This window comes from Corvus kubaryi, unplaced genomic scaffold (genome assembly GCF_017639235.1).
Source record: "Corvus kubaryi isolate FWS band 111438036 unplaced genomic scaffold, C.kubaryi_AGA036_p1.0 37398, whole genome shotgun sequence".
Classification (NCBI taxonomy): Eukaryota; Metazoa; Chordata; class Aves; order Passeriformes; family Corvidae; genus Corvus; species Corvus kubaryi.
The window spans coordinates 26,689,864-26,700,812 of NW_024581137.1; the positions used below are offsets into that span (position 1 = coordinate 26,689,864).

A 10,949-nucleotide genomic window follows, 5' to 3' on the forward strand; every position below is an offset into this window, starting at 1 on the left:
GTTCAGGCTTACAGCCAAGCATTAAACCAGTTTCGAGGAGTTAGCAGAATTAAGCAGTGACTTATTCCTTTGCATTTTGAAAATGCCTTTAATTTTATTACATTTATCAATGTATGCACTAAATAAGTTTTTAGCATGGCCATTCTGAAAAATTGCCTCTCAGAACACTATTTTCTGAGGTTATGCAGTCTGCAATAAATTATTTTAAGCAGTTTTGAGCTAAGTCTGAGGCCACAATAAATGGTCTTTATCTTACTTTGCACAGTAATTACTGTAATAACCGTGACACCATTGCTGTCCACACTACTTCACACTACAGGGAAGTTATAATTCAGTTTTAATAGTTTAAAACAATGCTTTGTTATACCAATGACATGGTTGTTTGTTTTCATTTAGTATGTTATATTTTGGAATGCACAAATAATTTATTTAAATAAAGGTATATACAAATATGATGAAGGAGAAACTCTACAGAGTTCAGTACAATGGCTGCATGCACTGGGGATGACGCTGTGATTTGCTTCAGAGGCATGGAGTATGAACTGAAATCTAGGAAAAGTTTTGAAGATGTGCTGAAAATCCCATCACCACACTGAAGGGTCTTCAAACCTGCAACATATTTTGAATAAAAAAACCCACATTAAACACATACCAAAGCCCCCTCTGAAAAAATTTGATGTTAAAACTGACTAAAATTTTCATTAATACCAGCAATGAGGAATATATATGCATATTTTCAGTTTAAGATTGTATATGTGACTCCAACAAAAACAGGTGCATTATGAATTGCCAAAAATCTGTACTTTGGTACCAGAACTTGCCCCTACATCCTGCTACCCTGGTAATACGTTTTACATGGTTGAGACTCACTACAAACCTGCTTTACATCATCAAATAGCACTTAGTGAAATTAAGCTAGAAAACTGTATGTTGAAATACAAATTTCTTAAAGATTTTTCACTCTAACTCAGGAGTAAGCAACTTCCAAAGAGAACTCACTGAGCCAAACAAAATTGCATCATGCTGTAAGCACCTTCAAACAAAACCCATGTTCAAAGCCACTATCCTAAAATATTATTGTGGTATTCTACTGTTCAATATCAAGCATTTGAAATTTATTGAAAAGGGTGCTGAGGGCAGGATTTTATCCAGAGATCCTCTGTTTGCAAACAGATGTTTTGTCTACACAGGAGGAAAGGTAACAAGTAGGAGAACATAGAAAAAGAACAGGAGAAATGCATTTGCCATAATTTTTCCTATCTAAAGAGATGCACATAAAGTCTTGATTAAATATCTAGTCTGCCTCCACAGTCAGTGGAGAGACACTGACACCTTAGAGGGCAACTGAGACCCTGCCCATTTTAGGAAGGAAAGCTTTTTCTGGAATTACCCATCTCTCTGACTGACTGCAGAGGCAACCTAGACAAGTACTTCATACTAGATATCTAATTTTTAAAGAGGCATTATCAGGAGATATACATCCTATTACCAAGTATGAAACATTTTCTCATCACTCCACAAGACAGACAAAATGAGAAACATGCCATATCACATGCTTCTGTCATAAGAACTTACTTGTACTCAGACCAAGGCACCTCCTTTTTTTAATCTTTAGCTTCCTATTTTGTAATTAGTTTCTCAAAGCATCTCTCTAACCTTTCTTCATATTGTCAGGCATACACTCAGACTACAAAATCCTTTGGGGTGTATTTCAGTCAGCAAAACTGTAATGTCAAACCAGGCTGGTCAAGCTGAATACAATTAAGTCATTTATTATTATCTCAGTGTTTAGTTACAAAGTTCAGTTCCTGACAACTCATGAGGTATCTCTGTCTGTCACTGACTCACTGGGTGCAAATTACACCTGCTCCATAACTAGCTTTGTGTGTAACTATTTCTAAAACAATTTAAATTTGGAATAATAGCAGTCTGCCTTTCATTCATTCAGCCTAGCTTCCTCCAGGAGGAAGGCTTAGGCAGCCATGCTGTGCGTCCAGCTGTCCAACCCTGTGTGGCTCTCCTAACTTCGCCCCCCAGCTTTCACATTCTTTGGACAACTTCAACCAAGTCAGGGAGAGGTACACTGATTTTAGAGATATTAGGTCCCAATGTGCCATGGAACACAGGACTGGATAGAAAGAAAATTTAATTGTGTCCTCACATGGAGGAAAAAGTTGGAGTGGGGTTGAGAATCCATACAGGGTTTTATCCTAGAAAACATATCCATAGGAAACTAGGCATTATTGTTCCCAGTACTCACATAACTGTCAGCAATGAGTGAAAAATACCATACTCAGTTTAAAGTGCTGTTACGGGGGTATGAAATAAAAATCTATTTCTCATCAATTCTTGATCTTAACTGCAGACTACTTGGTTATTTTCCTCATGAAGTTTTGCTCCCTGGTGTGTTATAAATAGCATTATTGAAACAATAATAATAATCATAAAGTTTTGTGATGGAGGGGTGAAAATTACAGAGAGTATTAGACTATTAGCAAGATATATTAGAGTATGAGCACTAACTACCCTGTGTGTTGCCTCAAATTCAAGGCAGTGGAAATTTCCCATTATGTGAGGGCTCTGCCTTGTCATTACCAAACACAAAATAGTCTAATACATTTCACTGCACTCCATGCAGTTTTTTAGATAAGCATCTGCAGAGAAAATTGCATCCCCACAGCTGTGGTTAGTCATCAAACCATCAGACAACGCTCTCCCTACACACAGAACCGTGAGTCTCATGGGCAATGTCCCTGGATGGTAGTAGGAATTTTGGGTCACCTGTCAGTGTCATGATCATGCCCTAAATTCAGTGCTACAGGCTATTATGTTTAAGTACTCAACCAGTCTAGTTGAGCCTTTGCAGAGCACTTGCTTGTAGACTCCTGAGAAGACAACTGCAGAAAACATTTATTTCCGCAGTAGAAGTTTTGCCAGCAAACTTCAGACCATCAGTAAAGGCTTAAACTGAGCTCATTCATGCTGGATTGTGAGTAAAACTTTTGTTTTGATTGTGAGTAAAAATTTTTCTTCATGAGCCAAAACTCCCCCTGCATCTTACCTTTTCAACACACTCACTTTTCAGCTGTGTAAATTGTAGTCACTACTACAGTATCTTACATCATGGCTGAAGTGTCATTACCTAACTAGATAAATACATTATGTACATTTGGAACCCCAGTGTTGTTTGAAACACCACTGTTACTTCAAACCAAGTGCAAATGGAAATAAAAAGGCCTTTTTTCCCTTTGTAAAATATTAGATACAAAACCAATGTGAAATACTGTATTTTAAAGACAAGTCACCTCTGTGCATTTGTGCATGAGTTAACGTATGTGCATATTTACCACTTACACATCATCAGAGGAAAAATTCAAACCTGTGTGAGCAGCAAATGAGTAGCAATATGCTGTCTTTGGTGCTCAAATATGTCAGGAATCATCACCAGACATCGGCATACAATTCTATGTGAAAATGCCCAGAATGGGGCAAGTGTCATGGCAATGCTTCCCTTCCTCTGAATAAGAGGTATGGCCCACCCCCAAAATCAGGAAAAGAGGAGTCTGGACTCTATCATATCTGGTAAGGCACTTCTTGCATTCATAGATGGTGCTATCTCTTAAAAAAAAAAAAGGAATTAAAGATGTTTTGCTTTAAGGACATGATTAGCCAGCTGTTGGTGGCACGTTTTCTCCCTGTGAAACATATTTATTGATAACAAATGAAACCGTTAAATCCAAATGAGCTCTTCATACATACCTGGATCTAGGAATGTTTTCTGTGCTTTCCCTCAACAAGAGGTCTGAGATCAGTGTATCTGGGCTTGATCTCTTTCCATATCTGAGGAAAAATTTTTAAAAGTTGTATTTTTGTATATGTCAGTTTTTACAAATGAAGACTGAGCACAGAACCATTAGTGACTTTTTTTTCATTAAAAAAAAAAAAAATAGAACAGACATAAATACCACTTTCCAGCAAGAATTTTAATTTGGCTTAGCCATGTGAGTGAATGTTCATTCTTATTTCATTTCCATATTTTTCTACATTTTTCCCATAATTATTTTACATTATAATATTGAAAAACTCTGAATATTTCTCAATTTGATGGCTGCTCCTGCATACTCTAGGACCTTGCACCTTACTGATGTGAGCATGGAGGAAGAGGAAAGAAGCTGTGCATGATCTGACCTCCAAGCATGTCATTCCTGCCTGCAAACCAACTTCCACCATCCCATTAACTTTCTCATTGGTTTAGATGATACTTATCCTTCATCAGGAAATTCTGCAAGTTTTTTTAAGATAGCCAGTACACTTGGGGCTGCCCAACACATAGCACATTAGGTTGCAAAGACTGAGCTATCCCAAGGTAATCATCTTAAACTATGTGGCTGTGGGAATGAAAACTTGCTCATTCAGAGTTCTTCTTCAATTAGATGGGATATAAGGGGCTACCTTTGTCCTATACTTACACAGCAGCTGGCTTTCTATTTGCCTTTTTTTTTTTAATCCTGAATACTGTACATCAGTCAACAGTTAAAAGTACTGCAATTTCCATTACTTGGGAAGGAATTCCACCTCTTTTCCTGGGAAAACAGAAGCAGCAGTGAGCAGCCTGCTTGAGAGGCATTTCACCACTATAAGGATTCATTAGCCTAAGAGTGATAGCTATGAGCAAATGCTCCCTTGGTTGGAAAGAATTAAGATCACAGTTTAACTTGTGTATGCAATTTTATTCTGAATCACAAAGTACATTAGCAGCTTTTGTGAATGCTGCTTGAGTGAAATTCTGATTCCAGAAAAATCAAAGGTATAGTTAAAGACTTAGATTTTATGCACTGCTATCAAAATGTTTCTCCAGTGACCCCAGTCATTCCAGTGGTTTAGATTTGGAAAAAGAAACCCAACCCAAACTACACTTAAAAAGCTAACAGTGTTAACTGTTGATTGCATAACTTCCTTAAAAGTGGAAACATATCTCACTTTTCAATCCTTTTATTCAATTCTTTGTATTTTTTGTGGGGTTTTTTCTTTAATCATTTTAGTGCATCACCTGTGCTCCAGAAAGACAAAGCATCAGTTTCAGAAAGTTAAATTTCTTAATCTGAGCTGACTGAAAGCAGGTATTTGAAAAGAACCAGTCAGACATAGTAAAATGCTATTACAATAGCGCAATCAGGCACGATGCTGAATCAAATACCTTGCACTTCATCGCCACCAAGGGATTTCTTTCTAGTTCCCTGCTCTGATTAATATGGATGTGACCTGGACTTCAACTGAGGAGGAAGCTAATTTTCTGTGATTAAAGAAACTAATTTAACAAACCAAAGCTTGCTCTAGCAGCTCACACTTGGACAAAACTCCCACTAATCTCTCAGGAAGTTTTGCCTGAATAAGAAATAGGTAGCAACCACCTGGAGTGCAGAGATTCACTCAAATAATGAAGACAACTGTGTTGGGGAGATATATCTCATACGAGACACTTCAGCATCTTGGCTACTCCGTGCTACTACCTGTGCTGGAGGGACCCATCACATCCTCACTGCAAAGCTGCACACAAGGTGTTCACTGACTGCAACCAACTGGGCTGCCCAAAGGACATCCATTCTTCCTTTGTCAGTCTCCTGTCTACCCTGTCATTTTGCCCCTGGGAAACATCCATGCTACCAACTTACTAAATAGGGGCCACTGACAAAGTCAGTCTCTTTTTCCTGATGCAAATACCTTGAGACGTCTTTGCTCCAGCTGCTTCGTGCCTTTCCTTGCTCTGAGATACGCATTTATCAAAAATCATGGCTGTTTTAAAAGACTTAGAAATACCGTGATTCCAAGACAGGTGAAAATACCTGGTCAGTTTTTATACTCCATTTGAGACATCAAGGCCTACTTTGGGGCATGCTGATAACCCACAGCTCCAGCTGAAGTCAAAGAGATTTAAGGAGTAAACGTTCTTATTCTGAATAAGGATGTAGTGTGTCAGGCTCAGCAAAATCTCAAAGCTTCCGATGGACGCTTGGGTGTTAGCACTCAAAGCCCATCAATGTCCAAAGCTGGCAACACTAGCTGACTCATCTCAGAAGCATCTGTGGGTCTGATTCAGAAAACTGTCCAAAACCCAAAGCCCTGGAGATCTGCCCCCTTGCCCATTAAAGGGTGTGGCATGAAGCAGGAGCAGCAGCACTGCCCAAGTCATACACACTTCCATATACTCTCTGCCCTGCCTATAGTTCAAGCCATTTCCAGCAGGAATGGCCTGACTGCTTTGCTACAGCACAGAAGAGCCACAGATTCATGAACAAGCTGCAAGTGATAAGGAAAGAATATAGTTTGTTAGCAAGAGGGAGTACAGGTAGCAGCAAGTAGCAGGAGGAGGAAGAGTCTGAAAAAAGCCTCCTGAACAGTGTGGTAGAGGGGTATGAGGAAAGGACCACAGGACAGCTCTGGAGACAAAGCTGGAACTAATTCAAAGACACACAGACATCTGTAGAGTAGGAGTCTGCATCTGTGCTGGGCTCTCTTTTAAGTTACAACGACCTGGCACAAAAGGAAAAGGGATCTCATCAGAAGCAAGAAGCCTGAAACAGGTCTCATGACCTAAACCATACAAGTACCTGTTTACCTCAGGTAACCTCAAAGGCATATTAAAGCTGACAGGCATTGGTCTCTAAAGCTGAGATGGATCTGAAGAAGAATTTCAAAGGAGAGAGGGAGCAAAGCAGCCAGATGGACGAGGTTTAAAGACAAGAAGAGAAGGATGATTTGGAAGGAAGAAGGTTCACTGAGCTCAGGTGACGACCCTGTGGGTCACAGTAGTTTAGAGGGGAATGGCACTCAAATGCTTGAGTCAGGCCAGAAGCAGAAGGCAGAAAGATGAGCTATGGGGGCAGGAGGGGGGGTATTCATAATCACAAAAACATCAAAGGTGGCAGGACAGATGAATCTGAAGAGAAAAAAGCGTCGATCTCCTCATCTCCTCCTTTGCCAATGTGTTCTTACTGCTTCACCTCACCAGCTACATGCACCAGGTCTGGTGAGATGCTGAGCACAGCTTCTCACTGACCCTCAGGAGGAGCAGGGTGAGCTCCTGGACCCCATCCCCGTGTCACAGGGCTCCCAAGCAGTACCATGCACAAAAAGCAGAGATAAAAATCTGTAAGAAGAGAGACAACTTTGAGCACATCTGCTGAAATAGACCAATCAATCATCCTTAGACCTGTCCAAAGTGCTTCAAAAGCAATTCATTTTGCAAGTGACTGCGTCACTGGTAAAACAGGAAACCTCCAGGAGTTCAGTTAAGCTTTCGAAATGGAGGTGGCAATTGCTTTATTTCTGGACTGTTAATGGAAACAGCACACCTTTTTGGTTTTTTAGTTAACCTGTGCAGTCAACTTTTAAATGTGTATCACAAAGTTTTCATTGTAGTGCTTTTGTCTGCTAATTTTCTTGTCCTTCCAGGTCAACTCTATTCCTTTAAATATACGGGTGGTTAGGAAATATGAGTAAAAACTAAAGAACAAAATTTAAATTTCATCCATCAGAAACAATAACTATTTCAGTTCATTTCAGATCCCAAATCCACACAAAAGAACGAAACTGGTTTCAGTCTCTAAGTTGTGTACTTACAACTCATGAAATTGGGATAAAAGCTACACGGTCAACATTAAAACACACAGGGCACACACCAGAAGTGGAGGCTGAATAGAGAAAGGGGTGGGGGGGGGGGGGGTCATTTCGTTTGGTTTGGATTTGGGATTTTTTTTTTTAAATATGACCTAGATTTGGACAGGAGCCACCTTTGAAATGGGAGATGAAAGAAAGAAAAGAAGGGATGAGACACCAGCCTGGAGATCCCACCACATGCAAGAGGGAAAGGGCAGTAGAGGCAGAATTTGAGGATTGGATTTTTTTAGCAGTAATCTAGACAAAAGGTTATTTGAGCGCAGACTGCCACACAGAAGCATGCCTCACACAGGAACCAGTTGTGAATATTGCTTTAAAAGTTCAGGACTGAAGAGCTGGATTTCTATCAGCCCCTTCATCCGTCTTATGCTATTAGTGCACTGACAGACAGTGTTATGGGCTTGCTGGGAAAGCTCTCAGTTACATGATAGCCAGCCTTCTAATTTAATTATTCAGAATTCTAGAGGGACAGATGAAAACCTAATTTTAGACCTCTCATCTGGTTTTGATATTAAACAAATAGATAAATATGTCAAAGCTCTTCTGGGTCACACACTATTGTGGGACCTCAAGGGAAACTTCTATCAATCCCATAGGCTAACTGGACAGATGATTTTTTATCAAAGAAGATTATTTTTTTATAATAACTTGTCCTTTTTTTTTTCAGGCTGAGCCTTTATGTCTACTTTAACAAGCACGGTCAACCCAGAAAGCCAGCTTAGAGCCAGGTAGGCATGGGTTCACACTCTTTTCTCTTTCAGACTGGGCTTAAGTTCTTGATCTTGAAAGAGGTTTTTGTTAAGACTGGTGGGTTTTCTGGCACTCACAGCTGCATGAAGTAGCCTACAAACCACAAAACATCTGAATTACTACATCCCCACAGTGGGCACTTTTTCTCACTAAAATCTTCATTGGACTCGGTGGCAGCAACAGAAGTGGGAAACTGCTCCTACTGCCCTGTCTAGCTCTCTCCAGCTCCCAGGTTAGTTACCTTTCCCATTTGGGGGGCTCTCCCTGTACACGCTGCCCTGTGGTTCGTGCTCCTGCCTACCAGCCTGTCTGTGCCAGAGCTAGAAGAGGCTGAGAGAGCAGAGGCAGCACTGACCCCTGCCCCTTTTGACAACTTGGCGGAAATTCAGCTTTGAACCCATCGGCAACTCAGGGTTCCACGGGCGTTGCTCTCTAAAAGGAATCTGTGCACCACGTCTTCATCCGTGTCCTTGGCAAAAGCAGGGAGAGACACCCAGTGAGAGGGGGCACCCCACCTCCCTCCCCTGAGCCTCGCCAAGGAAAAAATCAGCCCGGGGAGTGGGAAAGGGGGATGTCTGCCGTCCCGCTCTGCCTACCTCTGCCTGGTGATGAGGTTGATGTAGTGCCTCAGCGCCGAGTAGTATCTGGCCATGTCCTCTGCGGGAGCGTCCTCGCCGGGGCTGTCCGGTTTGGAGGGGTACGCCTCTGCCAGCGTCCCCAGGCAGACCAGCAGCGACAGAGCGAAAGTCAGCACCGACACCCACAGCCTCACGGTGCCCTGCATCTGCACGGCGGGGCGGGATGGATGAGAGCTGCCGTCAGCACCTGCCCCGACGGCGGGAGCAGCGCGGCCGCCCCAGCGCAGCCCCTGACCGGCCCGGACAGCCCCGCGTCCCCCTTCCCATTCCCATCCCTATCCCCACTCCCGTGCCCGCCCCGTCGCGGCACTCACGGCGGCGGCTGCAGCGGAGCGGCTCTCGGCAGGCGAGGCGCGTCTGCCCGTGCGTCGGGGCTCCCGAGTGCGGGCTCCGCGCCCCGCCGGGGTGTTTTAAGGCTTCCCCGGCAGGCAGGAGGGGCCTCGGGCGATCACGCCTCGCCGGCTCCGGTCCCTCCCGCCCCGTTCTGCCTGCCCCTGCCCCGGGAGGGGCACGGCGGCCGCGGCCGGGCGGGGCCGGGCGGCACCGAGGGGGCGGGCGCTGCCGAGCCCCGCCGCAGCCCCCGCACCGCCCCCGCCGCCCCGGGGAACCCCACCCACGGGCTGCCCCCGGGCTCTACTCCCGGGACTTGCAGCCTTCTTCAAGTGTCCCGGACCGGCCGTGAGAGCCCGACTGTACCTGTGGAGCCGCCATGCTGCCCGGTCCCCGAGTTCCCCGGGGAAAGGGAGCTCTGGAGAACGAGTTGGCCCCCCTCCTATAGGACTGGAGGGGCCCCAAGCTTGAGCTTTGTAGCAGTGGTGCTGCCGGACATAAAGCCAAGAAAGCAGGACGGTTTGGGACAACCAAAAGTACCAAATCAGTGCCACAGGCTCAGACATCGTACCCAATAAATGGGTAATTAGAGACCTACAGAATGGTTTGTGTTGGAAGAGACCTTAAAGACCAGATAGTTACAAATCCCCAGGCCATGGACAGGGACCCCTTCCACTAAACCAAATTTCTCAGAGACCCATCCAACCTGGTCTTGAGCACTTCCAAGGCATCCACAACAAATCTTGAGGCTTAACTTCCAGGGGACTGGCAGCACACCTGCAAATCTACCTCCCTCCGTGCCTGCTCTGTCCCCCTGTTCAGGGCTACCTTCTGAGTATTTGTTCAAAAGTGCCTTTATTCTATTTCATTTCTGTGCCTGAGCCACATGTCACAGAAAACAGCTCACCAATGCCATGGGATCACAACAGCCTTTCCAGTAGCTGTCCAGACCCAGGGGAAGCACTGCTGAATCTGGGACACAGAGCTTGTCCCAGCAACATGGGACTACAGGGACTGATTCAGCTAAGGTGTCAGATACATGTTTCCTGAAACTTGTCCAGATCTGAGTCGGTGGGGAGAGATGGGCACCCTGACAGTGATCTGAGCCCTCATACAAAAGAGGTCTGAGATAAGCAGAGTGGGCATCTTCTGGTAACACACCCTTCTCCTCTGGTGACAGGAACAGCCTGGGTGACTGGGCTAGGCTAGACACCTGGCAACCAGCGTGCCTGAAGCTGGGTAAAATGAATCCAATTCAAACAAAGCTTCAGAATTTGTCAAAGCATTTGGTAGACTTGGAAACTATTGTTACGTATTAGTAAAATAAGGTTAATTCTTTAGAAACAGATAATTTGATTAGTCTTGATGGCCAATGACTAATTCCAGTTGGAATGACAAATCATTACTCTCATCATATCTTACTTTTACTTTAATTTGAAGGCAAAATAGCAAACACCCAAGTAAGAACATTAGACATACTGACAAAAAGCTTCAAGACATATTCTAAAACTATACCATTTATATACTGCTGTTATTAAATTTTGTAGTTATTAC

At 43.5% G+C, this 10,949-nt stretch overlaps 1 protein-coding gene across 1 annotated transcript; it reads right to left on the reverse strand.

The window, feature by feature from the left end:
- Positions 1-320: 320 nt before the first annotated feature.
- NPY (neuropeptide Y) lies at positions 321-9,488 on the reverse strand. Its single transcript, XM_042044049.1, has 4 exons — positions 9,380-9,488; positions 9,024-9,211; positions 3,760-3,840; positions 321-609 (listed from the first exon to the last, which is right to left on the reverse strand). Exons 2-4 carry the CDS (start codon positions 9,209-9,211, stop codon positions 585-587), a joined length of 294 nt encoding a protein of 97 aa, XP_041899983.1. The 5' UTR covers positions 9,380-9,488; the 3' UTR covers positions 321-584.
- Positions 9,489-10,949: the final 1,461 nt, after the last annotated feature.

Coding starts and splice junctions, on each gene's coding strand:
- NPY (XM_042044049.1), bottom strand. CDS start 9,211: ATGCAGGGCACCGTGAGGCTGTGGGTGTCGGTGCTGACTTTCGCTCTG. Junction 3,841..9,023: donor AACCTCATCACCAGGCAGAG/GTAGGCAGAGCG, acceptor ATTTTTCCTCAG/ATATGGAAAGAGATCAAGCC. Junction 610..3,759: donor GAAAACATTCCTAGATCCAG/GTATGTATGAAG, acceptor AATATGTTGCAG/GTTTGAAGACCCTTCAGTGT.